Genomic DNA, 25,372 nt, shown 5'->3' with positions numbered 1-25,372 from the left:
CATATGGCTAAGATACTATATATATATATGTGTGTGTGTGTATGTATCTATATCTATATAAACACACACACACTATACGTATTTACAGACTGACAGACAGATGCTGTATTCACATTCCAGTCTAGCAATCAGGCATGTAAGTTATTTTATATTTAGTTGTTCCTGAAGAAATATCCCTAGTAGGTAAGCTCTTGGGAATTACTTCAGCTTAGACCTATAAACAACTTTGCACAGATATAAAATTACCCAATTCTTCCCTATTTGTTGGTACAACCTCTTTATATACTTTGTACCATTCCTCTACAACAGAGGTGGCTAGCCAGGAGTCCTCCAGATGTGGCTGAACTCCCATCAGCCCCAGCCAGCATGGTCAATGGCCAAGGATGTGAGCTGTAATTCAGCAACATCTGAAGGGGCACCCCTGGTCTGCAGCTATCTCTCACTACTTCAAGGACCTCCTTTTTCTTCTTGAGTGTGTGTGTGCTTCCAGTCTCTAGCACTGCAGCACATGTCTCTCTTTAAAATGGGGTGGGGGTGGAGGGTTGAACAGCAACTCCTTGGTAGCCTTATGTGGAGATGGGATTGCAAGCATTGTATAAAGGCTTCCACAAATATTGCACTTGGAATAAAATCTTTCTTTTAATTGCCTGGAAAAGCCCTAAAAATGGTTTTTAATGTATGCCATGCTGCTGCTTTCTAGATGTTACTTTAATTTTTTTTAAGTATTGGGGAAAAATAAGCATTTAATTACCGTATTAAAAATATCCAAAATATCCAAAGTCGTGGAGCACATTCTTTGTGATCAGGGCCAGCCCTATCATTAAGCAGAGTTAGGCAATGACATCAGGCGGCAGATACTGAGGAAAGGCAGTCCCCTCGGCCATTCGTCCTGAAACCCCTGGCCATTGCCCTCTGTTGGAGATCAGACTTGCGTGTGCCACATTGCCTGTCATGCGCCCTCTAAACTACCCTGCTGACCTTAGGTGCAGTAGAGGATGTTGTCACTTTGCCAGCGTTCAGTAAGCTTCTGCACATAGAACTGGGTGAACCATCTTGTTCTTTGCCTCAGGCACTGAAATGTCTTGGGTCAACCTTCTGTGTGATGCTATAATTTTCAGGTGTTCACAGATCTGGCATTCCCCTGCTGGCCAAGGAACCTCAAAGCACACACAGAGTGATGAATCTATGGAGGACCTGCATGTCTGGGTGCCCCCATTCACTTCAATGGAGAACCAGCCCTGTGCACACAAAGGACTGTGTGTGTGCAACACTGATTTTTACACTGAGGTGAATGAGAAGACCCATACAAGCAGGAACTCTATATATGTACTGCAGCACACATGGGATCTGGATCCCGGTAGAAGACTGCAAGACATAACTTTTTATATATACTATTTTTGATGGAATACATTAAGTATTTTTGCTGTATGTGAGAGGTGATGCATTCAGACTAGGAGGGAGGGAATTCTACATCATATTTTATAACACAATATAGAAAATGATTTGTCGTTCTCCAGAAATTGCATGGAAAAACAAGCTCTCAGATTTTAGGGGGCACTCTCACTAAACCACCACACTTGTAGTGCTTCAGTGCTCATTTCTTGTGTAAAACCTTCATACTACCATGATATTTTCACAAATTACGAAGTGATAAGCTCTTACATCTTTGGTAGGAACAACGATCGTACAATAGTTCTTTTGGAGATATTGATATACAGGTTTAAGCCCTAGTATGAATGCATCTTTCTTCATGAGTGCAAGGCCCATTTCTTATTGACAAAGAAGAACATTAAGATGGATATGAGATTTGTGCTCAATACATATTATTAGTAGTGCTTAAGCATTTTTAGCCAAATAAATTAAACAACAATCAAATTATCAGACTTTTTACATTTTCTGACCAGAGTGAAAATCCCTGTTCAGATCTTCAAGGTCTATTCACTGAGTGCATGGAGAAAGGGCCAGGACTATTATACTAAGTGGAAGGTATGAACTGGGCTCCATACTTATAGAACTGTACATGCAATCAGGGACTGATCGTGCAGAAGAGCTTTAGCATAAAGTCCACACCTTACGCTGAGCATGTGATAGCTGGGAACCAGCTGACCAGATCCTATGCATCTGCTCCACCCATTTTGAAGGTATGAATGTGTTTTCAGGATAGGGAATGTGTGTCCACTTCCACCACATTTAAAATTATGTTTGTTCACTCCTAGTTTATTTAAAGTTCCTGAAATAGTTTTATATTGTCATTAGCAAATGCAAAAACTATCAGCATCATACAGTTTTGCTGCAACATGTATGCTGGGAGAAAAAAATCATCCCACCGATCATTTTAAACTGGAAAGTAATCTAACTGCTGCATTAATTAATTAATTTTTGGCACTATTGACTGCTTACATTTTGGTTAGTCTGAAATAAATACAATAAAATTGTTTGTTATCCCTATCTATCTATCTATCTATCTATCTATCTGTCTGTCTGTCTGTCTGTCTGTCTGTCTGTCTGTCTGTCTGTCTGTCTATCTATCTAAAATCACATTCTGATAAACAAGTTCTACAGCTTTTATTTTATTTTTTGCTTACAATGGTTTTGTCATTTTCTTATTCATTTTAATTTTTTTAAAACTGACTGCAACATGCTCAGCTTGACTTTCCAGTCAATTTCACCCAAATTCCAACAGGAATTGGTTTATAAATTGGTTCCAACTGGAACTGGTCATTTGGAATTTCCAGTGCAGGAAATTATTTTATATGCGTCTCAACAGGTATCCTAAGTTACAAATTGATGTATCTAATAATATCTAATGAGGAAAATAGATACTGTTTGAAATTAATCTCTATACTGGAACGAAAACACACCTAACTGATTGAGCAAACTGATTTCTTCCTAAACATAAAAGGTATGATCTATATGTTTTGCCCCTTTTATATAGCATTAAATGGCAGCAGCCTGTAAGCACAGTAAAACCATGCCACACCTGCCAAATCAAGTTGATTAGTTTGGCCTAGCTATGTTATGACAAATTGGCAACTGATGAGTACAATTTTCCCCCCAGGTTCTTGTATTCAAAGCCTATGTCGGGAATCATGGCTATATCCTCCAGGGGACCCTTTGTTTCTGTGGGGTTTGTAGGAGTCCTGGTATGAGTCGGAGTACTCTTCTTCCACAAGTGGGTAATGATCTCGGCTGTGTTGGGAACTGGAAGACAAGCGGTTCCTGCTCTTCCGAGCCCTTTCATTGTGGTAGTTTTCATCAGAGGTCATTAGGCTTTGTCGTTCTATTGGAGAGTTCTCAGTAGAATGATTGCTATGCCTCATTCGTTGGCTCTAAAAATAGCAAAGAATTCAAGAATTTAAAAAAGGAAGAGTGGGGGGGGAAGAAACAATTTCATTTTGCTCCTTCTGAATTAGTTGTGATCTTTTCTGAGGGCCTTCAGAATCCATATGCTCCCATCATTCATTTAAAAGACATTTGGCTGCTATTTTGTATACTTAGGAACACAGTCTGGTTTCAAAGCTGATGTGAGAAAACAAAGGAATACGATGTCTTCTATATGACATTATTTTGAAATATTTGGCAGTGAGAAGGAGTTCTCAACAGAAGGCTCAAGATTTAGGTTCAGGATATATTTGCCTGATAAGGAATTTTAAGACTTATATTTTTAGTCTGTCATCTTTCAAATTCAAAATAAGACCTCCTCCCAAAAGGAACTCTTAAAAAGCATGTTGATATTCTTCCACTGGTGGCAATTCTAAATTCATCTACTTTTCTCCCATTGTATTTAAAGTTGATTTAAAATGTTTTATTTTTTGTTTAGCATATGCCAGTGTTCTTCAACCATGGGTCCCTAGATGTTGTCGGACTACAACTCCCATCAACCCTGGCCAGCTTAGCCAATGGCCAAGGATGATGAGAGTTGTAGTCCAACAATATCTGAGGCACTAAGGTTGAAGAACACTGGCATATGCTAAATACTACTTAACCCTTCCTTCACCTGTAATTCTTGTCCCATTCTTCACTGACTTTATATATAATTTTGTATCTCTGAGGTAGATCACATAGTAATTTCAACTTCTCAGATGAAATTGAGGGCACTGAATGGGGCCCAACATATGGAATGTATTTTCTCTCTCTCTACCCTAGATCTAATTGCATAAAGTAGCCAAGCAAAGGCCCTCTCACTGTTATTTTTGTAGTCACTGCGATGGTCAGTAGCAGCTTGTTGACATACTGCAGGCAAATTTTTAAAAATGTAGTCAGAACTGGGAACCACTGGTTTACAGTCAAAGGGATGACTTTAAAATAATAGGGTCAAATCAGGGACATTTGAGAGGTGTGCACATAATTATGACCATTCAAATAGAATGGCTGACTTTTGCAAAGTGGGGCTTAAAGTTCTATAATATGTACTCACAAACACCTGTGAGCCAGTTCCAGGTGGTTTTAAGGAAACCTGACTAATATGTACAAAAACTATAAGGTACTGATAATTCTTTCTTTGTAGAGATCATTAGCTTCCTTAGAAAACTACAAAGAATTTCCAAGATCCTATGATGGAACCATACCAGTTTAACTGGTTTGAAACTTGTTTAAATATGAAGGATACACCAACCTTTATTCTGGGCTGCCTAGAGTTAAACCTCAGCCTCATACCCACTGTGGCAATTTATTCTGCTAATTATTCAAAAGACCTTCAGATAGTGTGTCAGCCCACTGTTCATGGCCGAAGCTGACTCAGCATTCAAAACAAGATGAAGCCTTATCTACGCACCTTACAAGCAGTAGAATCCTATATAGACTGTATTAGCAGACACTGCAACAGGTCTTAGCCTGATACATCTAAGCTTAAGTTCTTATAATTCTGTATTAAAAGCTGGCCAAAAGCTGACATTTATCACTTGTTGTGACAACTGGTTAACAATGCATGGTAACACTGGGGGCAAGTAACTTCAAATATATATACACACACACACACACATATATATGGGGGCTCCTTTGGGAGGAAGAGCAGGATATAAATTTAGTTATATATTTGCCTAAATGAATTTGTTTTGCCTTCATCCATTTGGCTTTGCATAGGGTCAAAGTGCAAAAGAAGGGATTTACCAACACAAACACGCTGGAAAATGAACATTTCACATAAAAACAAACATGTGTGCACAAAACTCAAATTGTTGCTTACACAGTCATCCAGTCACTAAGCAGAAACAATACCATGTGACAAAGCTGGCCTTACAAAATCAAACATAAATTTGAAATTTAGATACTCGCTTCTGCATACAAGCAGTGAAGGAACAACAACAGAGCACTTCAATAGTGATATGAGTGCATTAAGGAAAAAAGTGATCTCTAATTTAGTTTTCATGTATGTTATTGACTTGTTATGTTCTCCAGTTGACATACAGAGGAAAGTGTACACGTATCAAAAGCCACACAAATGTGCCGAGCTCTTTAGTGAAATTGGTGTCTGGGCACTCTCGATCTTGCATTTACAGACATACAGAACTCGTACTGAAAAGACATTTTTTCTCCAAATTTAGTAAAGCACGTACTTCTCATTAAGGACTATTTACATGCCACGTTTGAAGTTTCAAAGGCCAGCCGTTTTTGAGCTATCCCTGTGGAAAAAAATGGTCAGAATCTTTTTATAATGGGAATAATATTTTGTTCATCATTTTTTTAAAAAAGCAAACAGATGAATGAATCTTGTCAAAATGTTACCTTTGGGGAGGAACAAGTTAAATTGGAGGGAGAGGGAAATTAGCATATTACTACCTTTTGTGAACTGGTCAATATTTGAAAAATAAATGAAAGCTGTTTAGCAAGCCTAACTATAGCAATAGTTAGTGGCATATATTTCTAACTCACTTATCCTCTTATGAAAGTTCCGTGCAGCTTTTTCCATGCTAAAAAGGCAAGGTAATTATGTTCCATTCCTCTTGAACTATGCACAGTAGCATGAAATATCTAGTAGAATATCACAGATATTCTATTGAATTAAAACAAGACTACCCAGAGTGTAAAGTCTATTGAACTGTTTTCTTTTTCTTCTTCTATTGAGTAAGTCTCATTCTCATATGCACATACATTACTAACTCTGCCATTATGACAACTTGTATTTGGAAATGACCATCCCAGATTAGTCACTAAACTGAACTTCTGTATCACCTGAACATTCTACTTTTCAACGGAGACACATTCAGCTGAAAGTTTTCAAGCACTGAGATGCTAAGGCTGCAACATAGGAACATTTACATGAGAGTAAATCAATTTGAACCCAATCAGACTTGCTTTAAATTAATAAGCATAGGATTGAACTGGAACAGATGCATTTATGCATCAGCCCTAACTTGTGCTATTTTGCTAACATTTGCCATTGGACAAACTGAAAACACAGAGAGAACATTCCTAAGCCCTGGGTGGAGGGCTCTAATTTACATGTGGAGAGGTGTGTGTACAGGGAGTCCCATCCTTTCCATATTATAGAATGCTTTGTATGGATTACAGTAATGCCTCAGTTAAGGAATCCTCCAGGAAGGAGCTCCTTTATTTAAAAGGTGAAATTGACCAGCTTGCTTAGCTATGGATAAACTTTCAAGCCTGTGCCTTTGCTTTAAGGTGAAACTGACCAGCCTGTGTCTTGCCTTTGCTATGGATAGACTTTCAAGTCTGTGCCTTTGCTTTAAGGTGAAACTGACCAGCCTGTGTCTGCTTTGCTATCAATAAACTGGTAAGCCTAATGCTTTGCTTTGCTAGGGTGAATGGACAAGCCTATGTGTTTGCTTTGCATTCTCTTGCTTTCTCCCAGGTCTGTGGAGGGAAGGATCCAATACAATTCAGAAGAGGAGGGGAGAGTGCTGGGTAGGCACCCTTTAAAGCCTCTGTTGAAGCTTCCCCCCCCATCTAAGAGCAGGTGTAGGAACCTATCCCTATTCTTTCCATGCTATTCCTACCTCTGGTACCAATGTTTCTGTTAAAGAAGTGATATCCAGGAACACATGTACTTTGTTAACTGAGGTATTATTGTAATGGAAATGCCTTCACAAGTAGGAGTCAGTAGGGCAGCTGTTGTGGATACAGATTTTTGCATGCACACTGGATCCTCTGCATGTGCATGTGCGTACACATGTATTAGAGAGATATGAATGAATGTATTAGATAGATATGAATATATGCCGCCCTGGGCTCCTGCTGAGAGGAAGGGCAGGAAATAAATCAAATAATAAATAAATAAATAAATAAACCACCTGTTCTGATCTTTTATGCATCTTCATAGAGTTGATCTGTTGTGGTAAATAAAGCATGAATTCATACCTGTAATCCAGAGATTGCAGTAGGATAAGGGGATAGTGCAGTGGAGCCTAGGTTTCTTCCAAGCAAAGGTGTCATGGGTGTGCTACTAGTAGTGTGTGTGGCACGCCAGTAGGCCTCAAGATATTCTGCCAAGTGTTCACAAGCATCTTCAAGCTGATTTTCATCCAAAATGACATCAAACATTTCCTGTTCAGATGAAAGCATTAGATAAAACTTTAGAGTTGAAAACAGCTAGAGAACAGAAGATGATATCCAGCACCCATCATACTCAGGTTAAGTCCAATGACTTCAATAGGTTTCATCCGAGTATAACTGACATTCGGTATCACCAGAGGTCTTTGTAACGTTGGGTCAATTCAGACAGTTTTCATGTCTTCCTCCTGGCCCCACTTCCTCCATCTCTTCCACTGCTAAAAAGCACCTCCCAGAACCTTTTCATAGACCCAGAGTCCATCCCATCAGCTTGTAACATTATCCATCACCTTCCAATAGCCTCCCCATCCTACCTAAATATTCTTTGTAAACACCTGAAGAGAGCTATTCATAGTAGAACAAAAGTTAAAATAACCTAGCTCGTTGAGCTTTGAAAAAAGCAGAAGGCTGAACTATGTGAATTCCATAGTTTAACTTACCATGCACACTTCCAGATAAGTGTGCATAGGATTACAGCTTAACTTTTTTTAAAAAAAAAATCATAGGAGGTCTGATGAGTGACTTATAAGAGTACAATAAAGCCAAGCAGCGATGGCATATGGATCATAGAACCACCAATCACATTGAAAATATACTGACTAGTTTGTTCCAATTTAGGCTGAGTATGTCTGAGGGCCTGTTCACCCTAGAAAGTGATATTTATCCTTTCATTTGTATCATCACCCTTTCATAATAGCTGAAAGCCAGAAACAAAACGTTTAGTAATTTTCTCTAAAGTGGTTCAGAGGGAATTCAGGGCTTTGAAGCCCGTTTGAAAATAAGGACTGGCAACATGCATGTATCTTAAAGACAAAATAGTACATTCCACCTAAGGCAGGGATGGGGAATCTGTGGCCCTCCAGATGTTTGCTACAACTCCTATCATCCCTGACCATTGGTTATGCCATCTGGGGCTGATGGGAGTTGTAGTCCAATAACATCTGGTAGGCTACAGGTTCCCCTACCCTGCGCTATGGTATCTGGTAAGCATACTGGTGACACCTTTCTTCCTTAGACATGTTATCATGTCTTGTGAAATTGTGCTTATTGGATTACAGAGCTTGTAACTCTTCTTTAACTAAGCTGATTTTATTCTTGGACAGTTTACAGGAACACAATATTGACTAGTGTTCAGTGTTTACAAGCATCTTGCTACATCTAGATTCTGATATAAGGTAAGTATTTGAGATGACAATAGAAAAAAAAACCCTTTTTTGTATAAACTCTTATTTTCCCCTAGGAAAAATCGTATGTGCTTTTTACACAATCAGCAATGACAGCTGATCTTAGCACCAGCCTGTGTGGCCACAGTAAAAAATTAATGAAAAGTTTGAACTGAGAAAGAATGCTATTGGTAAATCATGAATATTCCAGATGGGAGCTAGTTTTAGAACCTAGGTATATGCTGTTCAGACTCTTCAAGACTCAAAGTCGTCATGCAATCTAGAAGTGTGACTATACGTTAATGCCAATTTAATACAATTGCATGAAATGCTTTCATGACCTGTAAGAGTCACTGTAGAGGGAGAGGTCTTTGAGACCCAGGGCAGCAAACAAAAACACTAAAAACACTCTAAAAACAGACTTTAAAATATATTAAAACAAAACATCTTTTAAAAATTTGTTTTTAGAAAAGCTTTAAAAAATCTTAAAAAGCAATTCTAACACAGATGCAGACTGGAATAAAGTCTCTACTTAAAAGGCTTGTTGAAAGAGGAAGGTCTTCAGTAGGCACTGAAAACATAACAGAAATGGCACCTGTCTAATATTTAAGGGTAGGGAATTCCACAGGGTAGGTGCCACTATACTAAAGGACTGCTTCCTATGTTGTGCGGAACAGACCTCCTGATAAGAGGGTATCTGCAGGAGGCCCTCACCTGCAGAGCACAGTGATCGACTGGGTATATAAGGGATAAGAAGGTCTTTCAGGTATCGGTCCCAAGCTGTATAGGGCTTTGTAAACCAAAACCAGAACCTTGAACTTGGCCCGGTACACACACCCTCTGCAAAGGCGCAGGACCTATTAGAATGGTCCACCCCAGGCGTCTGATGGATCCAGAAGGATTCCTAAATGCGCTTGGGGAATTAGATCCTGCTGAAGGTCACTCGGTTGAAACCCTGGTGACGGAATGGAATACAAAGATCACCAGGACATTAGACCTAGTGGCTCCGAAACGTCCTCTCCCCCTGGAAAGATCTCAAACGGCACCTTGGTACACACCACGGTTGCGTGTTCTGAGACAGGAGGTGAGACGACTAGAGCGCCGGTGGCGTAAGTCCCGCTCCGAAGATGCCCGGACACAAGTTAGAGCAGCAGTAACTGCCTATCATGTGGCAATAAAGGCAACAAAGAAGGACTACTTTGCTGCCTCTATTGCATCAGCAGAGTGTTGTCCCAGGAGGCTATTCCAAGTGGTCTGAAGCCTGGTCGGTCCAGTTGCTCAAGAACCCTTAGAATGTTCAAAAGCCTCCTGTGACAATTTAGCAAAACACTTTGCTGATAAAATCGAGCATCTAAGAAGCTCGATTCCGCATACCGTGAATGCAGATAGTGGACCGGAGTTGACCAGTCATAATGTGATCCAATGTGATCCAATGGGATCGGTTTCGGCCTCTTCCTTCTGAGGATGTGGACAAGGTACTGTCAACTGTGAAACCTACCACCTGTCTCTTTGATCCTTGCCCGTCATGGCTCTTGATGAGCTGTAAAGAGAAATTGGGCGATGGGATCAAGGCGGTGGTAAATGCATCCTTGAATGAGGGTGTATTGCCATTAGCCCTCAAGAAGGCAGTTATAAGACCAATTCTGAAAAAGACCTCCTTGGATCCCCAAGATTTAAACAACTTTCGCCCAATTTCAAATTTACCATTTCTGGGCAAGGTCATTGAGCGAGTGGTGGCCAATCAGTTGTCAGCGCATTTGGATGAAACGGATTATCTAGATCCATACCAATCAGGCTTCAGGACTGGACATGGAACAGAAACAGCCTTGGTCGCTCTGGTGGATGATATGAGGAGGGCATTAGATAGGGGAGAACTCATATTTCTTGTCCTCCTGGATCTCTCAGCGGCTTTCGATACCGTCGACCACGGTATCTTGCTGGATCGTCTAGAGGGATTAGGAATAGGAGGCACAGTATTACACTGGTTCCGTTCCTTTCTCTCCGGTAGACAACAGCAAGTAGCATTGGGAGATGAGGTTTCAGACCCTTGGCCCCTCAATTGCGGTGTGCCACAGGGTTCTATCCTTTCTCCCATGCTATTTAACATTTATGTAAAACCGCTGGGAACCATCATCAGGAGGTTTGGGCTGCAGTGCCACCAATATGCGGATGACACTCAGCTCTACCTCTCATTTAAGTCCTCACCAGAGTCGGCTGTGGAAACCATGTCCAAGTGCCTGGAATCTGTGAGTGGATGGATGGGAAGAAACAGGCTAAAGCTGAATCCTGATAAAACTGAAGTACTGCTCGTGGGAGACAAGGGAAGATTGGGAGACATCGACCTGATATTTAATGGGGTACAATTGCCCCTGAAAAATCAGGTCCGCAGTCTTGGGGTGATTCTTGATTCCGAGCTGTCTATGGAGGCCCAAGTTTCATCAGTGTGCCGACCAGCTTGGGGTCAACTGCGCCTCGTTCGAAGGCTGCAACCCTATCTTCCTGTTCACCAGCTCCCACTTGTAGTGCACGCTCTGGTCACCTCTCGTTTAGACTACTGCAATGTGCTCTACGTGGGGCTACCCTTGAAAACAGTCCGGAAACTACAGCTGGTACAAAATACGGCGGCTCGTTTACTCACGAATAGCCGCCGATACAATCATATTACTCCAATGCTTTACAATCTCCACTGGCTTGCAGTTATTTTCCGGGCTCAATTCAAGGTGTTGGTATTAACCTTTAAAGCCCTATACGGTTTGGGCCCAGTATATCTGACGGAGCGCCTCCACCATCATAAATTGTGCCGCTGTGATGCGTCCTTCCCTGGCTCTCCCTGTCAGGTTCCTACCTGCGTGTGGTTACTGCCTGTCTCTAGGCACCACCAGGGACTCCACCAGTCCGGACCGCACTCTCTTATGGTTTACCTATCCGCTCTAGCACAGATCTCAACAGATCCCCCTGCTAGGCAACCACCAGTAACGTCCCAATACTAGTATTCCCAGAGACTCTGAATACTGGTATTGTTATTCTCTTCACCGCTGCCACCATTTGTTACAGTTCCCCTTCAGCCTTGGTCATTACCTTACCCTCCCTTCTGGTCTGTGAAACCCCAGCTAAGGATCAGGCCTTTGGTAAACCAAATTAAGTATTTATTAAAGATAACAAAGCTAACAAGATTAACAAGATTTCTTCTTAAGGCACATAAGCATATGGTTTTACTCAATACTAATCCGAACTCCCCCTCCCTCCTGGTAAACAACTCTCTAAACCCCACCAAGCAATCCACTCTTTCTCTTCTCCCCCCCATTCCACTCTCACTCTTCCTTTTATACATTCAGCCATTTTAAACACTCAGCCAATCATCTCGCATTCTACTGCCCATTCAATCCCCCTCTTTCACTCCACTTACCATGTATCTTCTAAAACAACAACACTTACCATATATACATTAATATAGGAACATCACATTTCCCCCCCCTTAAACAACAGCAGAGTATTATTCCTGTTCCAGGATTTATACGTCGCGTTAACAAATAAAAGTCTCTATGGGGAAAATGTCTTTCTTTGTTCCTCTGTCTGGTCACGTCACTGCAGTCCCAGCCACTTGCCTGGAAAGTCCATCGGCCAGTACATTGTCCTTGCCTTTTATGAACTGGAAGTTCACTTGATAGTCCTGTAGGGCCCAGGACCACCTCTGCAGCATAGTGTTATGGTTTTTCATAGTCTACAACCATAACAAGGCCCGATGATCCATAGTCACTGTGAATCTTCGTCCCCACACGTATGGGCGCACCTTGTTCAGTCCCCACACGACCGCTAGGCACTCCTTCTGGACCGACGAATAGTTTTTCTCCCTCGGCGTCAGCTTGCGACTCAGGTACGCCACTGGATGTCTGGTGCCTTCTCTCTCCTGCAGCAAGACGACTCCCAGCGCGAGGTCCGACGCATCTGTAGCCACGATGAATGGTTTCTCATAGTCTGGTGCTATTAATATGGGTCCTTGGCACAAGGCTTGCTTCAGTAGATCAAAAGCCTTCTGACATTCATCTGTCCATACCACATGCTCAGAACACTTCTTCTTTGTTAATTCATGCAAGGGGGTTGCTATTTCCCCAAAATTTCTCACAAACTTCCTATAAAATCCAGCCACACTCAGAAATGCCCTTACTTGTTTTTTGGTTAAGGGGATCGGCCACGCTTGTATTGCCTCCACCTTGCTCCATAAGGGGGTGATTTTCCCACTCCCCACCTTATGTCCTAAATAGATTACTTCCTTTAGTCCAAACTGGCATTTCTTAGCTTTTATTGTGAGGCCTGCTTTTCTTAAGGCCTCCAATACTGTTGTCAGGTGTTGGACATGCTCAGGCACCGACTTGCTAAAAATGGCCACGTCATCGATATAGGCCACTGCAAAATCTGACATGCCTCGCAACACAGTATTGATTAGCCTCTGAAATGAACTTGGTGAGTTCCTTAGTCCCATGGGTAAGGTCACAAACTCATATAACCCATCTGGCGTACTGAAGGCAGTTTTGGCTCTGGATTGCTCGTCTAGTTCCATTTGCCAAAATCCTTTACAGAGATCTAGTGTAGAGATAATGGTTGCTGCCCCCAATAACTCTAACATTGCGTCTACCCTAGGCATAGGATACGCATCTGGGATAGTAATTTTATTGATTAGCCGATAATCAATGCAAAACCTGGTCGTTCCATCTTTTTTCGGAACCAGGACAATACTTGAGGCCCAGGGACTGATGGATTCCCTGATCACTCCTAATTCCAGCATATCTTCCACCTCCTTTTTGATCTCATTCAAAACTTTCCCATTCACACGGTACGGAACAGATCTGATTGGGGCATGATCTCCAGTATCAATGGAATGTATAACTATACTGGTTTGGCCAGGTTTGTTGCTAAAGAGATTCCTATAGGTTTTCAAAACTCTCAGAATCTCCTCTTTTACTTCCTCCTTCACCTCCTCTGACCATTCCACTTGATCTACCCCTCCTTTGTCTTTGCTTTCCTGTACCAAATCTGGAAGTTCAGGCCCACTTCCCTCAGGGAATAAGGTAACTTGCAACACCTTTGCATCCCTGGTATGGTAAGGCTTTAACATATTTACATGAACCACTTTGCTTTTGTTTAATTGGTCTGTGGTGATTACATATATCACTGTGTCAAGCCTTTCTCTGATGGTATATGGTCCTTCCCAGTTAGCCTGTAATTTGTCATGTTTCCTGGGTATGAACGCCATAACCATATCTCCCACATCATACACACGTTCTCTGGCTGTTCTGTCATACCAGTAACTTTGCTTCTCCTGTGCATGACTCAAATTCTCTTTCACTACTTCCATCATTGATGTTAATTTATTGCGGAATTCCAATACAAAATCTACTACAGAAGTTTTGTACTCTCCCAGAGTTCCTTCCCATGAATTTTTTAGCAGTTCCAAAGGTCCCCTCACTTTTCTAGTGAACATGAGTTCAAAGGGTGAGAAGCCTGTTGACTCCTGAGGGACTTCTCTGTATGCAAATAAGAAGCATCCCAAACGTTCATCCCAGTCTTGTGGGTGATCTTGAACATAGCTTCTTATCATGCCCTTCAAAACTCCATTGAATCTCTCAGCCCATTAGTGGCGGGATGGTAAGTAGTGGTCTTTAGATGTTTTAGACCACAACATTTCCACATACATTGCATCACTTCTCCCATGAATACACTGCCTTGATCTGTCAGCACTTCATGAGGGAAACCCAGCCTCATAAAGATTTTTAATAAAGCCTCTGCCACTACAGGGGCTTCTACAGATCTCAGTGCTTCTGCGTCTGGGTACCTGGTGGCAAAATCCACCACCACCACTAGATATTTCTTGCCATGCCTTGTGGGTTTGGAAAAAGGGCCCACCAAATCTATTCCCACTCTATAAAAGGGTTGTCCAATTATAGGAAGGGGCTTTAAGGGTGCCTTGGTCTTTACTCCACTCTTTCCCACCTTTTGGCATATTCCACAAGATAGACAATGTTGTTTTACATCCTTGGAGATATTTGGTCAATAATAATGTGCAGCCAATCTCCTCTTGGTCTTTTTTATTCCCAGATGTCCTGCACATGGGACATCGTGGGCTACCTCTAGCAATCTGGTTCTGTATTTGCTAGGTACTATCAATTGCTTCACTGTTTCACATTCATCCTTTCTCTCAGCAGGCATCCACAGTCTATATAAAATCCCATTCTCACACACAACTTGATTCCTCAGTTTGTCAGTGAAAGGAATCTGTTGGGTCAGCGCTTGTTCCTTTATCTGCTTCAGACTTATATCTTTATGCAGCTCTTCCCTGAATTGATCTGCTTCTTCCCCAGAGACCACTTGATACAGTTTGTCTTCTTCAGCAGGCCTGCTAGTGGTTGCTATGGTGACCTGAGGCTGGTTAACAGATTCCACCCTGTTTGTTTCAGCCCCCCTTAATATGGCTTCTTTTTCTCTGCCAATTTGCTGTCTGGTCACTACATAGATCTTTCCTTGGGCGCCCATTACATCCCTTCCCAGTATTACTGGTTCTTGTTGCTGGGCATTAATGCCTACTTTATATCGGCCCTCTCGGCCTCTCCAAGTCATATCCACCAGGGCCACAGGCAAACTCTCTGGTTGACCCCTCACTCCTTGGATAGTCACAGTTTCCTGAGGTAATATTTCTTCAGATTTTATTAAATCTGGCCACAGTAACGTCTGAGCGGCACCAGTGTCAAGCAATGCCCAATAAATTGCCCCTTGTACACTCACTTCCTCTCTCAGACTTGAATCAAGGTCTGTTACTTCTGTCCAGTTTATCTGGCAAAACTGAACCTTTTTCGCTGCTTCTAAAGCCTTGGGCTCTGTTTTCACTGCCCTTGTCTGAGCAGGATTACTAATGGGGTTGGCAACCTCACATTGAAAACGTAGGTGCCCTGGTCTACCACATTTGTAGCATAATTTCTCCTCACTTTTAGGGTACACAGATCCACTCTGGGGTGTCCTGTGCCCTTCAGATTTTAATGGAGGACTCACTCGCTGTGGTACCACATCCCTTCTGCCAGCACTATATGGTCTGGGTTTAAACTCTCTTGATGTTTTCCCCACCCAGCCAGTTCTATTGGAGGCGAAGTGATACGCCATCTCTGCGGCCTCCTGCACAGATGTAGGGGAACGGTCTTTGACCAGGAGCCTTATTTCTGGTGGTAACTGATGGTATAATTGATCCAGTATCATGAGGCTTTTCACCTCTTCCACTGACTGAGCTTTGGCACTACTCATCCACTTTCCAAATATATCCATCAACTTTGCTCCCAGTTCCACAAAAGACCTCCCTGTCTGTATCTGGCAGTTTCTGAAAAGCTTTCTAAAATAATCAGGCCCCAGTCTGAATCTTTTAAACACTGCTTCTTTGAATTCAGCATAGGTGACGGGCCTGTCTGAGGGGAAATATTGGTATACCTCAGCCAATTCCCCTTTAATCAGGTTTGATAAATACTGCATGTATTTATCTTCAGGTAGCCCCCACAACTGAGCTGCTTTTTCAAAGGTGCTGAGGTAAATTTGAGGATCTTGACCAGGCTCATAGACAGCAAAGTCCTTTGGTGTAATTTTTATTTTTGCTCCATCTCTGTCTTTCCTTGTCTCCTCAGAATGAAATTTCTCTCTATCAAATTTTAACTTTTCTACTTGTAATTCAGCATCCAATGCTCGTTGCTTCTCCCTCTCCTCAAACCCCAATCTCATTCTCTCAATTTCCAACTCCCTCTGTTTTTCCTTCTCTGCACCTTCCATCCTCAATCTCTCAGCTTCCATCTTCAATCTCTCAGCTTCCAACTCCCTCTGCTTGTCTTTTTCCTCAGCCTCCCATCTTAACTTCTCTCTCAAGTACTCTATATAAGCGGGATTGCTTAAATATCCTTCTGGGGTCTCTTCCCTGACAGGTTGTTTTTGCTGGGCAGTAGCAAATCCTGTAAGTGCTACCCTCAATTCATCTACCCCTTTACCCTCGTGAGGTAAATTGAATGTTATGCACTTCTCCACCAGCTCCTCTCTTTTCATTTTTATGTATTCAGCCATGGTGTTTGAGTTCACACACTCTTTGCCAGTCACTCTCACAAGAAATCTTGTTTTGTTATTTCTGTTTGCCACACCACTGTTCTGGATTCTCTAGTATTCGTATCTGGATTCTCTGTTGTTCGTATCCCACCGCTACTGCCACCACATGTGATGCGTCCTTCCCTGGCTCTCCCTGTCAGGTTCCTACCTGCGTGTGGTTACTGCCTGTCTCTAGGCACCACCAGGGACTCCACCAGTCCGGACCGCACTCTCTTATGGTTTACCTATCCGCTCTAGCACAGATCTCAACAGATCCCCCTGCTAGGCAACCACCAGTAACGTCCCAATACTAGTATTCCCAGAGACTCTGAATACTGGTATTGTTATTCTCTTCACCGCTGCCACCATTTGTTACAGTTCCCCTTCAGCCTTGGTCATTACCTTACCCTCCCTTCTGGTCTGTGAAACCCCAGCTAAGGATCAGGCCTTTGGTAAACCAAATTAAGTATTTATTAAAGATAACAAAGCTAACAAGATTAACAAGATTTCTTCTTAAGGCACATAAGCATATGGTTTTACTCAATACTAATCCGAACTCCCCCTCCCTCCTGGTAAACAACTCTCTAAACCCCACCAAGCAATCCACTCTTTCTCTTCTCCCCCCCTATTCCACTCTCACTCTTCCTTTTATACATTCAGCCATTTTAAACACTCAGCCAATCATCTCGCATTCTACTGCCCATTCACTCCCCCTCTTTCACTCCACTTACCATGTATCTTCTAAAACAACAACACTTACCATATATACATTAATATAGGAACATCACAGCCGCCCTACGAGTTCTGCCACACAGGACCTGCTCTCAGTCCCGCCAACTAAAGTGGCTAGGTTGGTGAAGACTCGGGAGAGAGCTTTCTCTGTGGCGGCCCCCTCGATCTAGAACTCCCTCCCAATAGATCTTCGACATGCCCCTTCCCTAGAAATATTTCGCCGGGGCCTGAAGACTTGGCTCTTTAACCAGGCCTTTACAACCTCTGAGACTTCTAGGGTAAATTAGCCTTGTATTGAAATGCTGATAATTTATTATACTGAACTTGTATGTAATGTATTGACTATATCTTATTTATTGTATTTTATCATATTTTACTGTAAGCCGCCTAGAGTGGCCATTGGCCAGATAGGCGGCCTATAAATTAAAGTTTATTATTTATTATTATTATTATATTATCTAATTGGCAGCCAGTGCAATTCTTTTAGCAGTGGGGTGTCATCTTGGAGATATCCTGCCCCAGTAAGCCACATTTTGCACCAGCTGCAGCTTCCAGACCAACCTCCAGGGCAGCTCCACATAGAGTGCATTACAGTAATCCAGCCTGGAGGTTACTAGTGCATGGCCAAGTGGTCAAGCTTTCTTGGTCCAGAAATGGCTGCAGCTGTCTTGCCAGCCAAAGCTGGAAAAAGCCACTCCTAGCCACTGAGGTCACCTGGGCCTCTAGCAACAAAGATGGATCCAGGAACAACCCCAGACTAAAACCTGCTCTTTCAGAAGGAGTATGACCTCTTCCAAAGCAGGCAACTAACCAATTATCTGAACTCGGGAACCACCAACCCATAGTGCCTCCATCTTGCTAGGATTCAGACTCAGTTTACTGGCCCTCATCCAGCCCACCATCGAATCCAGGCACTGGTCCAGGACTTGTACAGCCTCTCCTGATTCAGATGTTACAGAGAAATCAGAGCTGGGCATCATCAGAGTACTGCTGACACCTCACCCCAAATCTGATGACTGCTCCCAAGGGTTTCATATAGATGTTAAACAGCATTGGAGACACAGCACCCCACAGCACAACTCCCAGGGGACCAAAAGACAATCGTCCAATGCTATTCTCTGAAAATGACCCTGAAAATAGGATCAGAACCACTGTAGAACTGTCCCTCCAATACCCATCTCACCAAGTTGGCCCAGAAGGATACCATACTCAATGGTATCAAAAGCTGCCAAGAGATCAAGTAAGAATAACAGGGTCATGTTCCCCCTGTCCTTCTCCCGATAAAGGTCATCCATCAGGGCAACCAAGTTTGATTCAGTCCAATAACCAGGCCTGAACCCAGATTGGAATGGGTCAAGATAATCTGTTCTCATCTGACAGTACTTGCAATTATGGTGCCACAACCCTCTCAATCACCTTCCTTTGCTGCTGCTAGCGGGGGATAGGCAACTCTGCAGATTCCCTCCTCTCCTTTGCAGGCCACAGTGGTACCTCCTAGCCTGTTCTGGAGGATTGGGTGACCCTCTGTAATAGTATAGGAGGTGATGCTAGGTGCTATAGGGGAAGGAGGGAATCAGCAAATGTTGCCTCCTACCCCTCTATTAGAGGGATCCCTCCATTAGATCAAAACCTTCCACGGATGAAGCAAATCTGTCCTTGGGAGGTGAAGTTTGGATCTGACCCATTGATTTTAATGGACTTAGGCACACCTAACTTTGTATAGGATCAAGCTGCTAGACTCATCCTCTCCATTTTATCCTCACAACAGCCCTCTGAGATAGGTTAGGCTGAGAGTTGGTGACTAGCCCAAGGTCACCTAGTGAACTTCATGGCCAAGTAGGAATTTGAACCCTGTCCTCCCAGGTCTTAGTCTGACACTCCAACCACTACACCATTCACTTACTCTACCATCTCTTTCTTTTTTCATGGATACAAATCAGAGTGGGGAAAGACTTCATAGCTAAACTCTTTGGACACAGTCTCCAAATGAAAAGCTTTCATTCAGAGCTTGGAAGTAACTCGTTAGAAATAACGAGTTACTTGTAATTCATTACTTTTTAAAGTAACGAGTGGGTAACTTCATTACATTTTTCTAGTAATAGAACGACTAGTAATTTCCCTACCTTTTAGCAGCAATGGTAACGTTTCCAACGTTATGTTTGGATGTTACTGAGGGAGAGCAAGGGAAATCTTCTGCTCCTCTGATTGGTAGATGAGTAGACAAAATACATGTGCCTCAAACTGGGCTTCTGCGCAACGTCACACTTCCTTCCCTCGTGTTCTGTGTTAGGAGGCACGAGGGAGGAAGTCGAGAGCCGGACCACGCCGGAGGACAAGGATATAGAAGGCAGCAGTAGCAGAATGGAGGTGAGTGACAATGTGTGTGTGTTACCCTTTCCAACCCGCTTGTCCTGCTGCCCCCTCCGCTCATCCTGTTGTCTCCTCCACTCATCCTATTGTCTCCTCTGCTCCTCCTGTTGTCTCCTCCGCTTGTCCCACTGCCTCCCACTCGTCCCGTTGCCTCCTCCGCTTGTGCCACTGCCCCCACTCATCCTGTTGCCTCCTCCGCTCATCCCTCTACCCCCCCACTTGTCCCATTGCCTCCTCCACTTGTCCCACTGCCCCCACTCATCCTGTTGCCTCCTCCGCTCGTCCCACTGCCCCCACTCATCCCGTTGCTCCTCTGCTCGTCCCACTGCCCCCGCTCATCCCGTTGCCTCCTCCGCTTGTCCCACTGCCCCCTCACTCATCCTGTTGCCTCCTCCGCTCGTCCCACTGCCCCCTGCTCATCCCGTTGCCTCCTCCGCTCATCCCACTGCCCCCACTCGTCCCGTTGCCTCCTCTGCTCGTCCCACTGCCCCCCACTCATCCTGTTGTCTCCTCCGCTTGTCCCACTGCCCCCCGCTCATCCCGTTGCCTCCTCCGCTCGTCCCACTGCCCCCCCCACTCATCCTGTTGCCTCCTCCACTTGTCCCACTGCCGCCCACTCATCCCGTTGCCTCCTCTGCTTGTCCCACTGACCCCCGCTCATCCCGTTGCCTCCCCTGCTGCTCCCTAAAAGGTGGCACCCATCAGCAGAGCATGGATCTCAATTGCAGGGGGCTTCATCATATCAGTTAACCTAGGTCCTGTTTAGACCATCTGCAAATGGAACAGGGTGGCCTCGGTTTAATGCAGACCTTTGAGTCTTGTGAAAACAGATTGGCAGTGGTGTTTGAGGGATGTGGGAAAGAAGAAAATCTTGCCACCTACTATAAAATGCCAGTGAACAAATCCTGAATAAATACTTCATCATTTCTAAGAAGTGTTTTTAAAAAAACCTGTTTCCCCTTAGTGAGCATCTGGAACCCCTAACAGAGTTCTGGCTGATTCCCATATGAATTTCTTCCAGTAATAATAACATAGCATAATGGTAGTTTCCCATCAGCTCTTTGGAGCATAGCATTAACTTCAGGACAGAAGAACGGAAAGAAAAAGGGCTCCATGGAGCCCTATGGGATAACCTACCATACAGGAGAGGCTGGAACATGCCAGATATTTGTTTCATTGTACATTTTAATAATCACTGTTTTTAATGTTTTGATGACATGGTGTATTTTAATTATGTGTGGATATATTTTTTATAATTAGTTTTACACTTGTAAAAATGTAATTGATTGTGTTTGATGGATGTGAGCATGTTAATCATGTAAGGGTATCTTTGAGTGAACAGAATGATATGTATGTCCAGCTCTAGTTAGATGAAGTTGTTATATAGGGGGCTGGGAATTTAACTGTACTGGTTTGTTTAATGGTTTGATTGTTTGATGTATGGCGGTTAGGAAGTGAGTTGATTTTCTCTTGCCTAATTGTCTATTATGCTATTTTAAAAAGTTGAATTTATACTATTTATCTGATTGTAATAAGTTGTAACGCTACTTTATATGGAACTGAGGCAGTAGAGTCACTGAGGGCCTTGTGGCCACAGACAAGAACATATGAATTGGCCCTTTTAACTTCAACTTATTTACCACAAAGGGTATGTCTTGGGGAAATGGGTAATGAGAACTGATGCCCCATCCCTGGACAAAGGCAGACTCATCCAAATAATCTGTAGGTAATGCCTGCAGGAGAAGGAAGAGCTAGCTTCCCATATGGTAATGTTACACAGGATCATAGAAAGCTGTTTTATGCTATTGGACCATCTAGCCCAATATTTTTGATACTGACTGGCAGTGACTCTCCAGGGTTTCAGGCAGCAGTCCTCCCTAGGCTGCATACACACCATTAATTTAAAGCACGTTATTTCCCTCAAAGAATCCTGGGAACTGTAATTTGTTAAGGATGCTGGCAATTGTAGCTCTGGGAGGGGTAAACTACAGTTCCCAGGATTCCTTGAGGGAAATAAGGTGTTTTAAATGTATGGTGTGTATGCAGCACTAGCCTTGCCTGGAGATGCCAGGGATTGAACCTGCAAAGCAGCCAAGTCACAACCCTTCCCCTATGTTTCCTCTGCCGATGTGCTTGGAAATAAATGTGGTCCTAATTCAACCCATTTACCTGTGACTCACCTCCTTATTTCTGGTTCTGGACACAATGTCATTTCACCCTTAAAAAGCTTAGTAAATTATACTTCATTTATTTTAGAGCGAGACATAAGCGAGGAAATGGTCTCCAAGATGTGCAGTGACCATGCCACTGGTTGTTGTTATGTGCCTTCAAGTCGATTGCGACTTATGGAGACCCTATGTATCAGCAACCTCCAATAGCATCTGTTATAAACCACCCTGTTCAGATCTTGTAAGTTCAGGTCTGTGGCTTCCTTTATGGAATCAATCCAACTCTTGTTTAGCCTTCCTCTTTTTCTACTCCCTGTTTTTCTCAGCATTATTGTCTTTTCTAGGGAATCATGTCTTCTCATGATGTGTCCAAAATATGCTAACCTCAGTTTCATCATGTTAGCTTCTAATGATAGCTCTGGTTTAATTTGTTCTAACACCCAATTATTTGTCTTTTTCATAGTCCATGGTATGCACAAAGCTCTCCTCCAACACCACATTTCAAATGAGTGGATTTTTCTCTTATCCGCTTTTTTCACTGTCCAACTTTCACATCCATACATAGAGATCAGGAATACCATGGTCTGCATGATCCTGACTTTAGTGTTCAGTGATACATCTTTGCATTTGAGGACCTTTTCTGGTTCTCTCATAGCTACCCTCCCCACTCCTAGCCTTCTTCTGATTTCTTGACTATTGTCTCCATCTTGGTTAATGACTGCGCCGAGGTATTGATAATCCTAAATGTCCTCATTGTCAACTTTAAAGTTACATAAATCTTCTGTTGTCATTATTTTAGTTTTCTTGACATTCAGCTGTAGTGCTGCTTTTGTGCTTTCCTCTTTAACTTTCATTATCATCATGGTCTGTGGGTAGGTAGGAGGTGACAAGGGAGGAGGTGGAGAGACAGGGTGGAGTGGAGAAAACAATTGTTTAAAAAATGGACTGGAGGGAAAAAGGAGCCGGAGGGCAAGAACATGGATAAAGGAGGAGAAGGCAGCAGCAGAATGGAGATAAAGAACTGTGGAGGTGAAAGATGACATGTGTGTGCTTGAACTTGGCACACAAAGTGGCCTCCACCACCCTCTCTGGCTACTGTATTGCATTTGCAGTATTTTAACTTTTTTGCATCTCAGGGGAAAAAGTTTGCTTGGGTGAGTGGTGGCAGGGCAGGGTCCGGGAGGTGGTTAAATGAGAGAGATTACGCTTGCTGGCTGGCTGGGGGAGGGGGGTTGCACTTGGTTTGATGTGCAAAGGTCTGCGTAGTGTCCTCAGCCTCCCTCCCCACCTCCCTTACCAGCGGAGAGACCACCATTGCTATCATGGATAAAAATATTTTTTCTACTACCTCTGTATGTGTATGTTTATTTTTAATGTTGTTTTAGGCTACTTAGATGTGCAGCAGCCAAGGCCAGCACCTTGTAGGCATTTTTTAAAAAAGTAACTGAAATGTAACTGTAGGGATTACTTTTGAGAAAAAGTAAAGTAATCAGTTACTTTCAGAGAAATTGTAATGGTAATTACTACTTTTTTGGGCCATGTAACTGTAATTTATTACTTTTTTAAAGTAATCTTCCAAGCTGTGTCTTCATTTACAGGAAAATGGGGGGGGGGAGATTCCATTATTTAATTCAAATGTTTTGATTACAAATGGATTGCTTCAAGTGTATTCACTAAACTTTACAATGTAATGTGCAAGTATATGGCACGTATCTTTATTTTGGTTACTGCTGAGTATTAGCACAAATCACTGGAAAATTACTCAGCGACAGAAATGTAGTACACTGGACCTCCTAATGTAAACCTGAGAGGGCTTTTATTCTAGTAGTGCAAAGTTCTCCACTCTGAAGTGGAATGATAGGGAACGGAACATGAGACTGTTGCTACTGTAACCACAGACACCTTAGCACATCATTACCCAAGAACATTGGGAGGGGGTGGAAGGAGGAGTGCTTCTCTTTGTGAAATTTGTGACCTATGTTCTAACACATTCAGGGTTTGATCAAATGCTATTTATAGCCCAGCCAGTAAGGGTGGGCCCCTGGGATTAAAGCAATGTCACAGCGATACAAGAGCTTGGGCAAATGTGTGAATTCATGTGTCATGAAAAATGTGCACAAAGCAAAAAAATAGTTCCTGGTCCTTTACTTACTGGTGGACATTGTGCAAGTTTATCTGCTGCAACCAACTGGACATTTAAGTGTTTGCTTTGTGACTTTCCTCTTGATTTTATCAGTCGCTGCAAGACCTGAAAGAAGAGAACACAAGCATAAGATTACTTCCAGACTGCATAACAGGTAAGTATATTTTTTTAGGTATATCATGCTACACATATTAAACAACAGTTCTTAGATGTGTATTGAGTGAGTGGCTATAGTATATATTCACTAACAGGCAAAAAACCTTGCCATTTAAGAATGTACCTATAGCTGCAGATATTTCTATCAAATTTTAAAAACAGGGAAATTGGGCAGCTACAGTGAATGCACCAGGGGAGCAAGAGACCTGACCTCCTCTCTGAGATATTGTACGGGCCTACAAAAAATGTAAAAATGCAAACATGGGTTGGTCTTTCACAGTCCAATCCACTTCCTGTGTAGCTTGGAAGAATTTGGTAACGCATCTCTGAGCTTATCTGTAATTTATCTGTTAATTTCATTTTGATATTATTACTGCCAATGACATTTTTTCTGTAATAAAATGTGTGTATTTAAATAAATTGTTAATTATATTTTCAACCTCTATATGCTTGTGACTTCTTTTTACATTTGTTCTTCACAAGCATTACAAAGGTACATGTTTTTTCCCTTTTTTCAAGAAAAAGTTAAGTCAGTCAGCTTCAGAAAGATTGTCTGCAATTGTTTCCTTGTGCATATGTACTTATTTATGCATTCAGTGGGAACTTACTTCCAAGTTGGCATGGCTACATTTTCATCCAATATGACATGACACCAAAGGAAAATGGGATCATGCCAGAGAAGGAAAAAGCAAAGCTTTGGTACCCCAATTTGTATTGAAACTCAGCCACTGACCCAGTTCACTTATAATGACTTACTGTTTTATGAAGAATAAAAGATTTCCCCCCATGCTCTTTCCCCTAATTTTTGAAGCCTTGGCTGGCATGCCTTGCCATAGTGGCATCCAAGGCAACTGCACAACCATCTCAGCCTTATGCAACCAGGTGCCCACTTCTCTGTGGGGCTGTGATCCTAGCCCCACTTAACCAGGAATAAGTCTTATTGCACTCAGTGGGATTTACTTGTGAGTCGGCACATGGGTAGGATTTCATCAAATCTGACATGACACCAAAGGAAAATGGATCATGCC

The 25,372-nt window shown here is 42.6% G+C and overlaps 1 protein-coding gene across 3 annotated transcripts in view; it reads right to left on the bottom strand.

Annotated features, from left to right (window-relative positions):
• Window positions 1–2,385: 2,385 nt before the first annotated feature.
• CACNB4 (calcium voltage-gated channel auxiliary subunit beta 4) overlaps window positions 2,386–25,372 on the bottom strand; it is a 252,585-nt gene continuing 229,598 nt past the window's right edge. For 2 of the 3 annotated variants that reach the window (XM_061608779.1, XM_061608780.1), the window contains 3 exons: window positions 24,198–24,293; window positions 7,318–7,503; window positions 2,386–3,329 (listed from right to left, as the gene is read on the bottom strand). In XM_061608779.1, the coding sequence (XP_061464763.1) occupies window positions 3,069–3,329; window positions 7,318–7,503; window positions 24,198–24,293 (543 nt within the window). In that variant the 3' untranslated portion in view covers window positions 2,386–3,068. Of the gene's footprint in view, window positions 3,330–5,555; window positions 5,622–7,317; window positions 7,504–24,197; window positions 24,294–25,372 lie in introns of those variants that run through there. The other variant, XM_061608781.1, reaches the window with a different exon arrangement.

This window comes from Rhineura floridana, chromosome 2 (genome assembly GCF_030035675.1).
Source record: "Rhineura floridana isolate rRhiFlo1 chromosome 2, rRhiFlo1.hap2, whole genome shotgun sequence".
NCBI classification, from domain to species: Eukaryota; Metazoa; Chordata; class Lepidosauria; order Squamata; family Rhineuridae; genus Rhineura; species Rhineura floridana.
Note: the sequence above shows the minus strand (reverse complement) of the source record. Positions and strands in the feature narration are given on the sequence as shown.